The sequence below is a fragment of the Palaemon carinicauda genome, chromosome 11 (assembly GCF_036898095.1).
Source record: "Palaemon carinicauda isolate YSFRI2023 chromosome 11, ASM3689809v2, whole genome shotgun sequence".
In the NCBI taxonomy this organism is placed as follows: domain Eukaryota; kingdom Metazoa; phylum Arthropoda; class Malacostraca; order Decapoda; family Palaemonidae; genus Palaemon; species Palaemon carinicauda.
Window position 1 is genome coordinate 4,279,602 of NC_090735.1, and position 13,185 is coordinate 4,292,786.

The following is a 13,185-nucleotide window of genomic DNA, read 5'->3' on the forward strand; positions in this document are numbered from 1 at the left end:
AAAGGAAATAAGGAAATAAATAAATGATGAGAATAAATTAACAATATATCATTCTAAAAACAGTAACAGCGTCAAAACAAATATGTCCTATAAAAACTATTAACAACGTCAAAAACAGATATGTCCTATATAAATTATAACAAGACTCATGTCAGCCTGGTCAACATAAAAACATTTGCTCCAACTTTGAACTTCTGAATTTCTACTGATTCAACTACCCGATTAGGAAGATCATTCCACAACTTGGTCACAGCTGGAATAAAACTTCTAGAATTCGGTGTGGTATTGAGCCTCATGATGGAGAAGGCCTGGCTATTAGAATTAACTGCCTGCCTAGTATTACGAACAGGATAGAATTGTTCAGGGAGATCTGAATGTAAAGGATGGTCAGAGTTATGAAAAATCTTAAGCAACATGCATGATGAACTAACTGAACGACGGTGCCAAAGATTAATATCTAGATCAGGAATAAGAAATTTAATAGAACGTAAGTTTCTGTCCAACAAATTAAGATGAGAATCAGCAGCTGAACACCAGACAGGAGGACAATACTCAAAACAAGGTAGAATGAAAGAATTAAAACACTTCTTCAGAATAGATTGATCACCGAAAATCTTGTAAGACTTTCTCAATAACGGATTTTGAGCGAAGCGAAAAATCTATTTTTGGGTGAGATAGCCATGGCGTCCTGATGGAAGGATCCTATTTGGTAGCTTCCTTGGGTAATCACTACTAGGATTTTCCCAGAGAATTAAACCACAGGTTATCACAGAATTCTAACTTCTGGAGCGAGTATCCTAAGGGTTTCCCCTTAAGACATCGTGTATCAACAGGGGACACGCATGTATTAACGTGCCACATAGCTATCTACACCCCATATAGAGTTAACGCTTCAATATGGCGGACAGAGAGCGGCTGGGAGCTGAGCCGCAGCCAATCTAGATGTGGCGATATCGGTACTCGCGATGTAAACAGACGGACGCCATTGCTTTTGATGACGTCACGTCCGTCCTCATCCGTAAGTCTGGAGCTCGCTCATCACCATGATACAGCGGCGCAGGGCGGGACCTGATAACAGACAGGGCGGGTCCATCAGGACGCCATGGCTATCTCACCCAAAAATAGATTTTTCGCTTCGCTCAAAATCCGTTTTTTGGGCTCAAGCCATGGCGTCCTGATGGAAGAGTACCAGAGAATTAGTGTATCGTGGTAGACTTTTTCCCCTTTATAAGTGAGTGCTAAAACATTGAGCCGAAAGCATAGTGGTCTATACTAGAGCTACCGTGAGGCAGTTGCCTTCCTGCCCCCCTGGCATGGAAGTCCCCACGGGCTATGCTGAGATCAAAGTGGTCATGGGAAGGCTATTCATATAGGCTGAAGGAACAATGAGATCCAGAAGATAAGTCAGAGCGATTTGGTATTCGCGTCGAAACAAACTTGAAGAAGTGGTGGTTGTACACTTCGTGCATGGAGTTGACTCATCTTCATAACTGAGTAAGTATTCGCTAAGGAAACTTACTTGCTCTATATAAATAAATGCCCGGAGTAAATCCTGGCATTTTCCTTAACCAAGAATAAAGGGTAATAAAACTATGACAATTAGTATATTTCATAGTAAGAAAGGAGCAAGGGAGACGCACAAGTAATAAAATAGACATTTTATTAGATAATTGCAGGTAAATCAATACATGTCATGCAATAAATAGTAAAAAACATTTACATTGATAAAAATGTACATAGTCATAAAGGCGTGCTCTTGAGTCTGAAAGGGAAGAATCAAGTATTAGTAGGCACTCGTTCTACGGAACGTTAGTCTTTATGTAACACACGTCATGCACGTGGCATGTAGCACTCATGTGGTAATCTACTATGACATTTCACCTGAGGTAAGAACAGTTAAAGAAAGCACAAGGTGGTTTCTGCTTCACTACGTATCACTTGAGGGTCAACATAGGCACCCGACGAGTTAGAGTCCCTAATAACTCACTGTTCTAAGCAGAGTTCAGAGCAGGTTTCATAACACTACCTGCGGCTACCACAAAATGTTTCACTTCGTGCACTTGTTTCGCATAATGTTTAAAGAAAACACGCGAGGATTTCCAGCCTGTATAGTTCTTGAGGCTTTCGAAATCCATACTCTGAAAGAAATTCAGAGACGAAGCGACTTTCCTAGGATCATGACCAGCGGGTGTACTGTCTGGATCCGCTCTGCGAATGAAGTAGGTGATTTTAGCTCTCAATTGTTTCAGTGACAGGTCGCTGCCCGATGTTTCTCCTTTGAAGAGTTGGCCTCCACCAAAGTTTGAAGTTCTATGAAGATAGACCTTAAGGCTCTCTACTGGACATAGAGAGGCATCTTCCTTCAAGGGGCATATCCTCCACGGGCCCCATCGTTTGGTAGGTAATTCGTTCTTTGCGAGAAACGTCGGATCAGGGAAGAGGGAGAGGTCTCCTGAATCGTTGAAAACGATATGTCCCTCTTCTCTAGATAGTGCCACTATTTCGCTGACTCGGGCTCCCGAAGCTAGAGCGAAGAGAAATATAACTTTCTGAGTCAGGTCCTTAAGAGGGCATGAATCATTGTCCAAGTTGGAGGCGAAGTGGAGAACTTTGTCTAGAGACCAAGTGATTGGTTTCGGAGGGGGTGCCGGTCGTAAACGGGCACAGGCCTTCGGTAGTTTGTTGAAGATGTCGCTAGACAGATCTATTTGGAAGGCGTATGACAAAGGTCTAGTCAAGGCCGATTTGCAAGTAGAAATCGTGTTGGCTGCCAAGCCTTGTCCATGAAGGTGAATGAAGAAGGACATGCAAAAATCTATGGTGATTTTCGAGGGGTTCTTTGCCTTGACGAAGGAGACCCATTTCCTCCAAGACGATTCGTATTGCCTTCTCGTGGATTCGGTCTTGTATTCCTCAAGGAAGTCTAGACTCTCCTTCGAAATCCCAAACCTTTTCTTAGCGGCTAGGGTGAGAAAATCATGAGATGAAGGTCCTTGATTTTCGATGATGAAGCGAAGACAGTCGACTTCTGTATTTGCTGGGAGAGAACTGGGTCCGGGAGGGGGATCAGCGTTGGCTGCATCTCCAGGATCAAGGGGTACCAGTTGCTGCGGGGCCACTTGGGAGCCACTAGAGCTGCTGTCCCTTTGAAGGTTCTCAATTTGGAGAGGACTTTCAGCAGAAGATTGGTGGGAGGGAACAGGTAAATCTTGGCCCATCTGTTCCAATCCAAGGTCATGGCGTCCACCGCTTCCGCTTTGGGGTCCTCGTACGGGGCTACATATCGAGGAAGTTGATGGTTGTCGCTCGTTGCGAAGAGGTCGATCTGGAGTTCTGGGACTCGGTGAGAGATGAAGGAGAATGATCTTGCGTCTAGAGACCATTCCGACTCTATCGGGTTTGTCCGAGATAGAGCGTCCGCTGTCACATTGCGGAATCCTTGTAGGTGAACTGCAGACAGGTGCCATTTCTTCCTTTCTGCCAGACGGAAGATTGTCAGGAGCACCTGATTTATCTTGGGCGATCTTGAGCCCTGGCGATTGAGACAACGCACTACCACAGAGCTGTCCAGGGTCAGGCGAATGTGTATCGACGGGGGCGGGGAGAGTTTCTTCAGCGTCAGAAGAACCGCCATGGCCTCCAAGATGTTGATGTGAAACGTCTTGAATAGGGGAGACCAAGTGCCTTGAGCCTGTTTTTGGTGGGAGTGACCTCCCCAACCCTCCAACGAAGCGTCCGTATGGATGTTGAGAGATGGAGGTGGGTGTTGGAGAGGAAGGGACCTTTTTAGGGCCCTCGCTTCTGACCACGGCTTTAGAAGAAGTCGAAATCTGCTTGGGAGCCGTCTCTTGAGGTCTCTTCGAGCGATGGATGCGGAACGTCTCCAGACTCCCGCTGCATCCTTTAGCTGTGCACGAAGCACTGGGTTTGTGATCGAGGCGAACTGTAGAGAGCCTAGAACTTGTTCCTGCTGGCGTCTTGAGATCCGTTTGGATTTTAACAGTCGCTTGACAGACCCTGCTATTTCCTTCCTTTTCTTTGCTGGAATGGAAAGGCGGTGTGACTGAAGATTCCAGTGGATGCCTAACCATTGGAACTTCTGAGCTGGAGATAGGCGAGACTTTTTCGCGTTTATCTGGAATCCCAGGTGTTCGAGAAACTGGGTAACTTTTCTGCAGGATTCTATACAATCCTCGGGCGAGGGCGCCCACACTAGCCAGTCGTCGAGGTAGGCCATCACCTGGACGTTTCGGATGCGGAGCTGTTGTACTACTGCGTCCGCTAGCTTTGTGAATATCCGAGGGGCCACGTTGAGTCCGAAGGGCATGGCCCGGAAGGCATAGCTTTTCCGTTGGAGTCGGAATCCTAGGTAGGAGGAAGCGTGATGGTTCATTGGTATGTGCCAGTATGCGTCCGCCAGGTCTATCGAGACCGTGAAAGACCCTCGAGGCAGGAGGGTTCTGATCTGTTGAAGAGTCAGCATCTTGAACTTGTTGTTCGATATGAATACGTTGAGGGGGGATAAGTCCAGAATTACTCTGAGTCTGTCTGAGTCTTTCTTGGGGACACAAAACAGTCTCCCTTGGAACCTTGTGGACTTCACCCTTCTTATCACCTTCTTGTTCAAGAGGTCTAGCACATATTCTTCCAGGAGGGGGGTTGAACGTTGGAAGAATTGCTGGAAGGTTGGGGGTGGTTGCGCCCAGCTCCAGCCCAGACCTTTCTTGATGATGCTGTGTGCCCAGGAGTCGAAGGTCCAACGATCCTGGAAGTGGCGGAGTCTTCCTCCCACCGGAAGCACTTCATTGCTTCTGGGGTCCCGAGGACTTGCTGCCTCGGCCGCTAGCTCCCTGTCCTCCTCTGCCTCTGGAGGGCCGGCGAGAGGAATCTCTGCCGGAACCCCTGCCTGAGCTTCTACCTTTGGGACGAAAGGTAGTGGAGTGCTGCTCGAAGGCGGGGTTGAAGGCCGGTGATGAGGACAAAACCGGCTGTGGGACCAACTGAAAGGTCTGTGGCGGCTGAGCGGCCACTTGGGGAGTAGCGGGTGCCGGAAACTGACGTCTGTGCTGACGTTGCTGGGGTCTATGCTTCGACTGCTTCCTCTTAGGCTGAGGACCGTCATCCTGAGAGGGCTTTCTCTTCCTAGACATGCCCCATTTGTTGAGAAGGTTCCTGTTCTCAGATGCGGCCTTGTCTGTGATCTCTTTCATTAGATCAGACGGGAAGAGGTACTTGCCCCAGATGTTGGAGGAAATCAGTTTCCGGGGTTCGTGTCTGACAGTGGCACTGGAGAACACGAATTCTCTGCAGGCTCTACGAGCACGCATGAAGTGGTACAGATCCTTGACTAAGGTTGCCATATGAGATTTGGCAAGGACCATGTAATGGTCAGGGACTCTGGTGTCGCCAGCCATTACGTCCATCTGGACCTGGAGAGTGAGAGATGCTGCCAGCCTCTCCTTCGTTTCCTGTTCCCTACGAAGGAGGTGATCGTTTAGCTTGGGGAGGTCCTCATTAAACTGACGTCCAGCAATGTCAGGATCTAGTTTGCCCACTACGAAGGTGTGTTGCACATCCTTCCAGTGTTTGGTGTCGGGCGGGGTGACTGCGGAGAAAGGTCTGCATTCCTCCAATGCAGGGCAGGATTTCCCTTCTTCTACAGCCTTAAGGCAGGCAGCGAAGGCCTTTTCCGTGAAGGGTATCACCACTTCATCGGGCGCAACGTAGGTGGGGTACTTCTTGCTCAGAGCCGGAAGTCCAGAGCAGGTAAAGCCTCTGCTCTTAAGCGCTTTGGCAAGCATAGCCTGGGCCTTCGAGAGATCGAACACTATTTTCTCCTTCGGTTCGGTCTCTTCCTTTGAGAATGGTTCTGAACGTAGACGGACGTAACAGTCCGGATACGCCTCAAAGCGGGGGAAGAACTCCACTTCTTCCAGGGGTATGGAACCGATCTTATCGCTGACGAAGATCTTGTCGTCAGCGATGACCATATGCTCGGCGAATCGCCACGGATTGTCGCTCGAGCATGCGGGGAGGTCCTTGATGGAGATTTTGTGAGATTCCTTGGAACCTCCCATCGACTGAATGATCTGGTGAGTTTCTTGGAGCTTCTGCTCCATCACGGATTCAATGAGCCGAATCATATCCTGTGCCGTAGGTAGAGGAGTCGTGGTGGAGGACGTAGACGGGAGAGACACTTCCGTCGGTGTAGGAGTAGGAGGGGGGATGGAGGGAGGGGCATTCTCCTTATCGGACTCGGTATACACTACCCGGTCCTCTTCTTCATCATCCTCCCCTTCACCCTGGGCCATAAGGGTTTTCTCGGTGTCCTCCGAGATCTCTGACATGCGTTCATCATGTTCTGAATCCAGGTGACAATCATTCATGGACTGAGCCATGACAACATCAGGTTCCACTGTAATCTGGACTACGGGGATCTGTTCGACTGGGACCACTGAGTCTGGAGAGGCCTTTGGGAACAGCAAAGACCTCATTTCTTCTGTGGCTAGGTATGGTCCAGTGGCGTTCTTCTGAAAGCCACGTACCCACTTGCGTAGGTTGTCCCGAGTAGTGTCCCGAATCTCCGCTGAGGGAGAATCATAGAATGCTTTCTGTAAGCATTCTTGGCAGACCGAACAGGTGGTGGGGCCCCAGTACTTGAGATCCCCTCTCTTGTGAGCACAAGGGGCGTGTGTCCTACACGCCGTGTGTCCATAGAAGTGTGGCCGACGGACCGCGCAGAAGTCGTGGTCACACATGACGTACTCCTCCTGTAAAAGAAAGAGACGATGAGTATTGTAGAGTCATAATATGGCTCGTATATAAAGTTAATTATTAACAAGTTAATATTAACTTAAATTAATTGTGATGCACAGAAGGGTGGGTGAAAGGAGACAGACGCATGCCTCGTGTAACCCGCCCGGCTGGTTGCCGTAGCATCGGACAGTCCCAGGTGGCCGTAGGCCTCCATGGAAGGTGTCTTGATAATGGGAATTCCATCTAGAATAACCATATTATAGACTATGCTTGAAATCTTATCAAGAAAGTCTGGGGATCATGAGATCCTAGTAAGGTTCCGGCAACCAGACGTGCCAATTACACGTAGCGTGCTGGAAAGATGAAACACGCAAGAAGACAGAGTGAAAACTGAACAAAATGTACGATTCCGTACCAGTTTGTCTGCGTTAACAAGCCGTCTAGGTGCGGTTTTTAGGAGCTATCGCTAGTAAAGATAGCTGAGAGAAGGGGTGCAAGGCATCTTGCCGCCTCCGGACGGGTCCGGCATACCCCCGGCACGCCGGAAGCCGCTCGAGCAGAGTTTCTGGCATTCAAGAATGATCATTCTATGGTCAAAAGAAGCCAGGGTGGCGGCAGCCGGTAGCGGCGGCCGCCGGCAAGGAGCGGCGGTTCCGGCAGCCGGAGGCAGTCGGAGGGTGACAGGGGTAAGGATAAAGGAGCATAGCCGGGGCCGGGGGCCGGCTGCTAGTGCCGGCACTCCGGGAGGGGTCGGCAGTGTGCCGAGGCTATGAGGGAATGGAGAAGCCACGGCGGTAAGCCGGCGGCCGGCGGCGATCCCCCGGCACTCGGGGGAAGGCGGCAAGGATAAGGAAGTCACCCGTAGCGGCGGTAATGCCGGGGTAGAGGCGGCAAGGGACAAGCACCAAAGATGGAGGTGGGATGGCAAGGCTGTACTAGCCTAGTCAAGACACCTCTGGAAAAGGTACCACCATGATAGAGGTGAATCTATCATCCTAAGCAGGGGCCGCAATGGCCGGGGGCTAAGGCAGTCCAAGAGAGGACAGGGTGTCCCCAAAGAAGGGGTGGAGACTCTTCATGTCGACCAAATGATAACTGACTCCATAGCACTATGGAGGGTCTATGTATCAGAGCGGACAACACTGGGAGCACCACGGGGTCCAGCACTCCAGCCTAGGGTGGAGTGTAGGACAGGGGACATATGAAGCCTAACCTACTGGTAGGTTAGGCTAGGCAAGAGATAGGTTGGGGGGGGGGAAAGGGTCTTCTTATAAGAAAGGATGGGTTATGCACCAGAGCGGCCACCTAGGAAGGGAGATGCTCACCCTAACTTATAGTAGGTGGACCAACTGAAAAACGGTGCACGCGTATATTTCAGCAAGGTACATAAACCAGCCCTCCCAACCTAACCTGGATTAGGGTTGTTAGACCCTAATCAAGGAAGGGAGAAGACGTATCGCAAGGAAAAGGTCAAGGACCGATTCAGCTTAAAGGAGGTGATCCTACCTTTAAGGTCCGCAACACTAAGGGAGGGGTCATTCCCTTAGGTGGGGAGGCGATACAGTACTCTGAGGAGTCTTGTCCTATCACATGTAATAGGGTACAAGATTACCAGAGGGAAGCCCTAGGGCTAGGGATGAAGAGAGCATATAGGGGTCCTATCATAAGGTTAGGTTAGCAAGGCACTCAAGATAACCTACCCCCTATATGGTCCCTGAAGGCGAAAAACACTTGCATCACTGTCAATGGTATCGTAAAATAATGCCAAAATCTTCATAACTAACACTAGGATCACTGAAATATCATGCATTAACACTGGTATAGGCTCACTGGCCTAGGGGCTAATCAAAGCCTACTGGTATGGGGTCAGCGAAGACCCTAACTAATGCGTCAAAAACACGATATAAAGTTCCTAGCTATGAAGACTAAATAACTAATAGCGCTGATTAGTAATTTATATACCGGTAAGGCTGTTGCGGCTAACTAAATAAGGCATGCAAGCAACAGCAGCGTCATAAAATGGCGCTGACCGGTCTGGCAAAGCTCTGCCACAATTATGCAAATATCTCGAAAAGTAAGATTTACTTTACGGTCAGAGCTTATTTAAACAATACTTTAACCTTTGTACTCAACTTTCCAGAAGAAGGTGAAGCTGAAGGTTGAGACATGGCGAGGATGCAAGCAGATAAAGTCGCACAAAGGGAAAAATACGTCCAATCGAGCGAGCTACTAGCAAAAGGATGAGGACGGACGTGACGTCATCAAAAGCAATGGCGTCCGTCTGTTTACATCGCGAGTACCGATATCGCCACATCTAGATTGGCTGCGGCTCAGCTCCCAGCCGCTCTCTGTCCGCCATATTGAAGCGTTAACTCTATATGGGGTGTAGATAGCTATGTGGCACGTTAATACATGCGTGTCCCCTGTTGATACACGATGTCTTAAGGGGAAACCCTTAGGATACTCGCTCCAGAAGTTAGAATTCTGTGATAACCTGTGGTTTAATTCTCTGGGAAAATCCTAGTAGTGATTACCCAAGGAAGCTACCAAATAGGATCCTTCCATCAGGACGCCATGGCTTGAGCCCAAAAAAGCCAATTTTTTGTGCAATTGAAGAAGACACAGACCTAATGTGTTTCTCAAAAGTAAATTTGCTGTCGAGAATCACACCTAAAATTTTAAGAGTCATACAAATTTAAAGAAACATTATCAATACTGAGATCTGGATGTTGAGGAGCCACCGTCCTTGACCTACTTACAATCATACTTTGAGTTTTGTTAGGATTCAACTTCATACCCCATAATTTGCACCATGCACTAATTTTAGATTTATATATACATATTCAGTATGTATATACACACACACACACACACACACACACACACACACATATATATATATATATATATATATATATATATATATATATATATATATATATATATATATATATGTATTTATTATTATTATTATTATTATTATAATTATTACTTGCTAAGCTACATCCCTAGTTGGAAAGCAAGATGCTATAAGCCCAAGGCCTCCAACAGGGAAAATAGCCCAGTGAGGAATGGAAATAAGGAAAAGCTACAAGAGAAGTTTAAGAACAATAATGACATTAAAGTGAATCTGGCATATATAAACTATAAAAACTTGAAAATAACAAGAGGATCAAAATAGCTTTATCTTTATTGTTAATTGTTGCAATTATTCAATTATTTCTGTTTTCCGTCTCTTTGAAATTAATCATAAAACTAATAATAATAATAATAATAATAATAATAATAATAATAATAATAATAATGATAATAATAATAATAATAATAATAATAATAATAATAATAATAAAACCAGTTTATAAAAGATAACACTATTACATGTATAAATACTTATGAATACTTATATAAAAAAAATGTGAAACAAAATGAAAATTTTCTCTAAATAAATAGAACCAAGAATTTGTGACTGTCACCGAAATTTTGAGGAATTTAATTATTGATTTACTATAAAGGAAGTTGAAGCTTAAGATGATTCATTCGAGTCTTGGTAGAGTTCTAAATAAAGCCAATAAAGTCAAGAGGTACTTAAAGAACAAATGGACACGAAGATGCTGTTCAGAAGGACTTCAAATTATAAAGGCTTCTATTCCTAATCGATCGTAGCCACAGGAGATGGTGGTGAGGTTAGTGAAAGAAGAAGGAGAAAATAAAAAGAAGAACTTTAGGCTTGTCGGCTATAGGGATTTATCCCTAGATTTGGGGATTTTGGGTGTCTAAGGGGGATATGCTGTACAAATTTATATGAAGAAAAAATAAAAATGATTAAGTCTTTATATTGTTGCAATTAGTTTACTTACACTCTAGAATCTAGATGAAGTATGGTGAGCAATTTCTATATGAGTAAAGCCTACATGATCAGAAGAAAATATATTCGTGGAAATGGGGATTTTGGGGTTTTGGGGGATTTTTTTATCAGGAGTTTTGGGGATTTTTACACTAACCCATGTGGCAACACTGCATTTAAGGTTTTTAAGGATTTTTTGGAAGGAAGTCATATTGTGGGTCGCCTTAAAATAAGAGGTAGATAAATACTGACCTTTAATTTTACATGTGATCGTGAAAATTAGGTATAAAATCATAAATAATTATTTAGACGCCTTTTCATTTAAGGATTATTATAGTGTTCTCATCATCATCATCTCTTACGCTTATTGACGCAAAGGGCCTCAGTTAGATTACGCCAGTCGTTTCTATCTTGAGGTTTTAAATCAGTACTTCTCCATTCTCCATCTACTTCCCTTTTCATAGTCCTGAGCCATGTAGGCCTGGGTCTTCCAACACTTCCAGTGCCTTGTGGAGCCCAGTTGAAAGTTTGGTGAACTAATCTCTCTTGGGGAGTGCGGAGAGCATAGCCAAACCATCTCCATATGTTCTAACTCAGTACAATTAAATACATAAAAACGGTAACAATTAGATTTTCTTGTTATTAATAAAGGGACGATTTTTTTTATCATTGATTGGTCAAAGTAGTGGTATTCAAACTCATCTTTATTCTTTAAAAAATAGATTAAGGTAAAAGGTTTGTAAGGACACCGTCGTCCAGAAAATCAACAAACTGTTTATTTATTTGAATTCTCCTTTCGCCACACCGTGGTTTCCCATGTATATATATTCCGCTCTATCAGAGCTACATTTTGACATATGTATTATTTCATTACATGTTTCTGTCAACTCATAATTCGTATATTTGTAAGTGTAAGAAAACACATATATTTTGGCGGGCAATTCAATCTGTTTTGGCGCCAGCGCCATCCTACCTTTCCGTCCGCACCTTGTAATATACTCCCACGCACATTTGAATAAAGTATTAGTTGATCTTGGTGACGCTTGTCTCACTGTCCTTACAGGTTAATTAAGAAAATAATCAGTAACACGGAGGTATTAAGGTTCCAGATTTCAACGCTGGAGAGTTGCCCTTCAAATTAATCTGTTCTGGTTTTCTTTGGAATTTGGAAGGTTAGGTCTTGTTCTTGAAAATAGTTGTAGAGCAAACGCAACTAAATAAAATAGTTGTAGAGCGAACACAACCTTATTTTATACCACTGATTATTTACTTCTTTCTCCTTTCTATATTTTTCTTTTCTGAATGTATTTAACAAATATCTACAGCTAAATTAATTTCTTTTTGGATATTTATTTTATACTTTTATTATATTATTTTTTTTTTTCGTATTTTCTTATTGTGCTGATATTGTTAATAAACTCGTCGACTTTTTACTGGAAATCTAAATAAATTATTCCTTACTCTTCCTGTGGCTGCATAATTTTCCGTTCTTTATTTCCATTTTCATTTTGACCTTTTTATCAATTTCTGCTATTTTATAGACGTGAATAGCTTACATTATACGTTTTTCATCAGTATAGGTCGAAGACAAGACCCATAGAAAGAGTATCTGTAGGCCTCAGTCGAAGGTCTTGAATCGTAGTTTTTTTTTTTTTCATTAAGGGATGTTTTTTCTCGTCATATGAAAATAAAGGTTGCTCTTTCAAACTAATTATCTTCAGAGAAATCAATTTAAAAACAAACAAAAAACTGACACTATTTCCTCCTTTTCCTCGACAAAGGGATGCTTTTCTCGTCATATGAAAATAAAGGTTGCTCTTCATTACTGATTATCTTCAGAGAAATCAATTTAAAATAACTGACACTAATTCCTCCTTTTCCTTGACAAAGGGATGCTTTTCTCGTCATATGAAAATAAAAGTTACTCTTTCAAACTGATTATCTTCAGAGAAATCAATTTAAAAAAAAAAAACTGACACTATTTCCTCCTTTTCCTCGACAAAGGGATGTTTTTCTCGTCATATGAAAATAAAGGTTGCTCATCATTACTGATTATCTTCAGAAAAATCAATATAAAATAACTGACACTAATTCCTCCTTTTCCTTGACAGGTGTGACAGTGCAGGTGTACAACGGGCTCCCTCAGCTGACGGTGCCACTTCCATCTCGTCGTGACCTTTGTCGCTTTACCCTCCGGCCTGTTACCCACACTGTACAAGATTTCGTCAATCAGCTCACTCATGAAGATCATGGAATTGACAGGGTACTCCTTAGAACTACAGGTAACTGGTCAAACATATCTTGAATTCCTAATATATTTTTCCCTCGTTAACCAAGATGCAATGTTAAATTTTTTCACGAAGTAGGTTTTGATTTTATATACAGTTATCTATTGCAGATTAGATACTACTGTACTGTATCTTTTAAGTGGTGATACAAGTATTATACTGTAGTTTCCATTAATTTTCCATGTATCTTACCCTTAGTGGAATGCGTCCTGGCCACTTGAGATTCCACCAAAATGCCCTTTCTCAAGAAGGCTCGCATAATATTCTGGGAAATTCAGCGTTATGTAAATTATTTAA

General features: G+C 44.1%; 1 protein-coding gene across 5 annotated transcripts in view; it reads left to right on the forward strand.

Moving 5' to 3' along the window:
- Positions 1 to 13,185, forward strand: part of LOC137649946 (calcium uniporter protein, mitochondrial-like) — a 799,430-nt gene that overhangs the window by 728,110 nt on the left and 58,135 nt on the right. For all 5 annotated transcript variants that reach the window (XR_011045882.1, XM_068382909.1, XM_068382906.1 and 2 more), the window contains one exon: positions 12,712 to 12,882. Coding sequence is in view for 4 of the 5 variants with exons in the window: in XM_068382909.1 (XP_068239010.1) it covers positions 12,712 to 12,882 (171 nt within the window). In the remaining variant the exon portion in view is untranslated. The remainder of the gene's footprint in view (positions 1 to 12,711; positions 12,883 to 13,185) is intronic.